Source organism: Impatiens glandulifera, chromosome 4 (genome assembly GCF_907164915.1).
Source record: "Impatiens glandulifera chromosome 4, dImpGla2.1, whole genome shotgun sequence".
NCBI classification, from domain to species: domain Eukaryota; kingdom Viridiplantae; phylum Streptophyta; class Magnoliopsida; order Ericales; family Balsaminaceae; genus Impatiens; species Impatiens glandulifera.
Window position 1 is genome coordinate 48,724,340 of NC_061865.1, and position 2,506 is coordinate 48,726,845.

Sequence of the window (2,506 nt, forward strand, 5' to 3'; positions counted from 1 at the left end):
CTTTGATAGCATAACCACAAAATCAAACCTCTTCCACCAAAGCCCCTAAGGGCATAACTCAGCAATGAAGACCAACCAGGTTCAAGCAATGCTCAAACTTGGTAATAGGAAGTGACTTGGTCATCATATCTGCAGGATTATTGTGTGTACTCACCTTGCTCACAACAATATCACCACGAGCAATCACATCACACACAAAATGATACCGTACATCAATGTGCTTAGTCCTCTCGTGAAACATCTGATCCTTTGTCAGAAAAATAGCACTCTGGCTATCACAAAATTTTGTAGAAATCTGCAAATCATTACTAAGTTCGCCAAACAAGCCTTTCATCCAAATTGCTTCTTTGCAAGCTTCTGTAATCGCCATGTACTCTGCCTCTGTAGTAGACAAAGCAACTGTAGCCTGCAACATAGCCTTCCAGCTAATAGCGCAACCACCAACACAAAAAATGTAACCAGACAATGATCTTCTCTTATCAAGATCTCCAGCGTAATCTGAATCAACGTAACCGACAACTCCATCTCTACTTTTCCCAAACTGTAAACAAACATCAGTAGAACCGCATAAGTATCTGAGAATCCACTGAACTGCTTTCCAATGTTCCTTACCAGGGTTTGCCATATATCTACTAACAACACTAACTGCATATGCTAAGTCAGGTCGTGAACAAACCATAGCATACATAAGGGAGCCAACGACACTAGAGTATGGCACTCGCGACATATAATCATCATCACTATCTGACTGTGGTGACAAAGAAGACGAAAGTCTAAAATGAGCAGCTAGTGGAGTACTTACCGGCTTGGCACTTTGCATGTTAAACCTACTAAGGACTTTCTCGATGTATCTCTTTTGACTTATGTATAATTTACCAGCCGATCGATCTCTAAGAATCTCCATTCCAAGCATCTTCTTTGCTGCACCTAAATCTTTCATCTCAAACTCGCTACTCAACTGTGCTTTCACCTTTCTGACCTCTCTCTGATCTTTAGCGGCAATTAACATATCGTCAACATACAACAACAGGTAAACGAACGACCCATCATCACATACTTTAAAGTAGACACAACTATCGTAATTGCTCCTCCTGAAATCATGAGTGGTCATAAATGTATCAAATCTCTTGTACCATTGCCTAGGTGACTGTTTCAAACCATAAAGAGACTTTTTCAGCTGACATACATAGTCCTCCTTTCCTAAGGCTACGAATCCCTCTGGTTGCTGCATGTAGATGTCTTCCTCAAGTTCTCCGTGTAAGAATGCAGTTTTTACATCTAACTGCTCAAGCTCAAGATCATGGTATGCTACAATACCTAGTAAAGCCCGAATAGAACTATGTTTCACAACTGGAGAAAATACATCAGTAAAATCAACACCTGGAGTTTGACTATATCCTTTTGCAACAAGCCTGGCTTTATACCTGGCTTCTTCAACTCCCATCGTACCTTCCTTTCTCTTATACACCCATTTGCGGCGTGAAGAGGTAAGAGAAGAGCAAGCAAGCAGCATCTCAGAGAGAGATGGCTTATAGGTTTCATCAGTATCAGGTTGTTGGGAGGGCTCTCCCATCCGAAACTGATGAACATCCCAAGATCTACCGGATGAAACTTTGGGCTACCAATGAAGTTCGCGCCAAGTCTAAGTTCTGGTACTTTTTGAGGAAATTGAAGAAGATTAAGAAAAGTAATGGTCAACTTCTTGCCATCAACGAGATATTTGAGAAGAACCCCACCAAGATCAAGAACTATGGTATTTGGCTCCGATATCAGAGTCGAACTGGTTACCATAACATGTACAAGGAATACAGAGACACAACCTTGAATGGAAGTGTTGAGCAGATGTATACTGAGATGGCATCCCGTCATAGGGTTCGTCACCATTGCATTCAGATCATCAAGACTGCCACCATTCCTGCTAAGCTATGCAAAAGGGAGAGCACCAAGCAGTTCCATAACTCTTCGATCAAGTTTCCATTGGTCTCTAAGAAGGTTAGACCACCAAGCAGGAAGTTGAAGACCACTTACAAGGCTTCTAGGCCTAATCTGTTTATGTAGTAAGCTTTTCTTCTATTTTGGTTGTAGCTGGAACTAGCTTTTTATTACATGTTTCATTGGAATTATCATATCCTTGTTTTGTTCTCTTTTCCCAGACTGTTAGCTTTTTTCAATGCTTATTTGGATAATTTTGATTCGAATTATTGGTGTTTTTATCGTGATTTATATTTCTTTTGAAAAAAAAAAAAAAAAATTTCTTGTGAAGCGATTCTATCTCTTCCTGCATAGCGATCATCCACATACCAGAGTTTTCGCAGGTAATCGCCTCTGAGTATGTCGCAGGTTCTTCTTCTGAATCAATCTCTTCAGCCACATTTAATGCATACGCAACTAAATCAGCCTCTGCATATCTTTGAGGGCGTCTAATTTCTCTACGAGGCCTATTTTTAGCAATTGAATATTGTGGAGGTGCTTCTGAGGAGCTAGCACCATCCATAGAAACTGGAAT

The 2,506-nt window shown here is 40.5% G+C and overlaps 1 protein-coding gene across 1 annotated transcript; it reads left to right on the forward strand.

Annotated features, from left to right (window-relative positions):
- The first annotated feature begins 1,458 nt into the window (after positions 1–1,458).
- Positions 1,459–2,198, forward strand: LOC124934232 (60S ribosomal protein L18a-like). The gene has a single exon (XM_047474730.1). The coding sequence runs from the start codon at positions 1,525–1,527 to the stop codon at positions 2,056–2,058; it is 534 nt and encodes a 177-aa protein (XP_047330686.1). The 5' UTR covers positions 1,459–1,524; the 3' UTR covers positions 2,059–2,198.
- The last annotated feature ends 308 nt before the right edge of the window (positions 2,199–2,506 follow it).

Coding starts and splice junctions, on each gene's coding strand:
- LOC124934232 (XM_047474730.1), top strand. CDS start 1,525: ATGGCTTATAGGTTTCATCAGTATCAGGTTGTTGGGAGGGCTCTCCCA.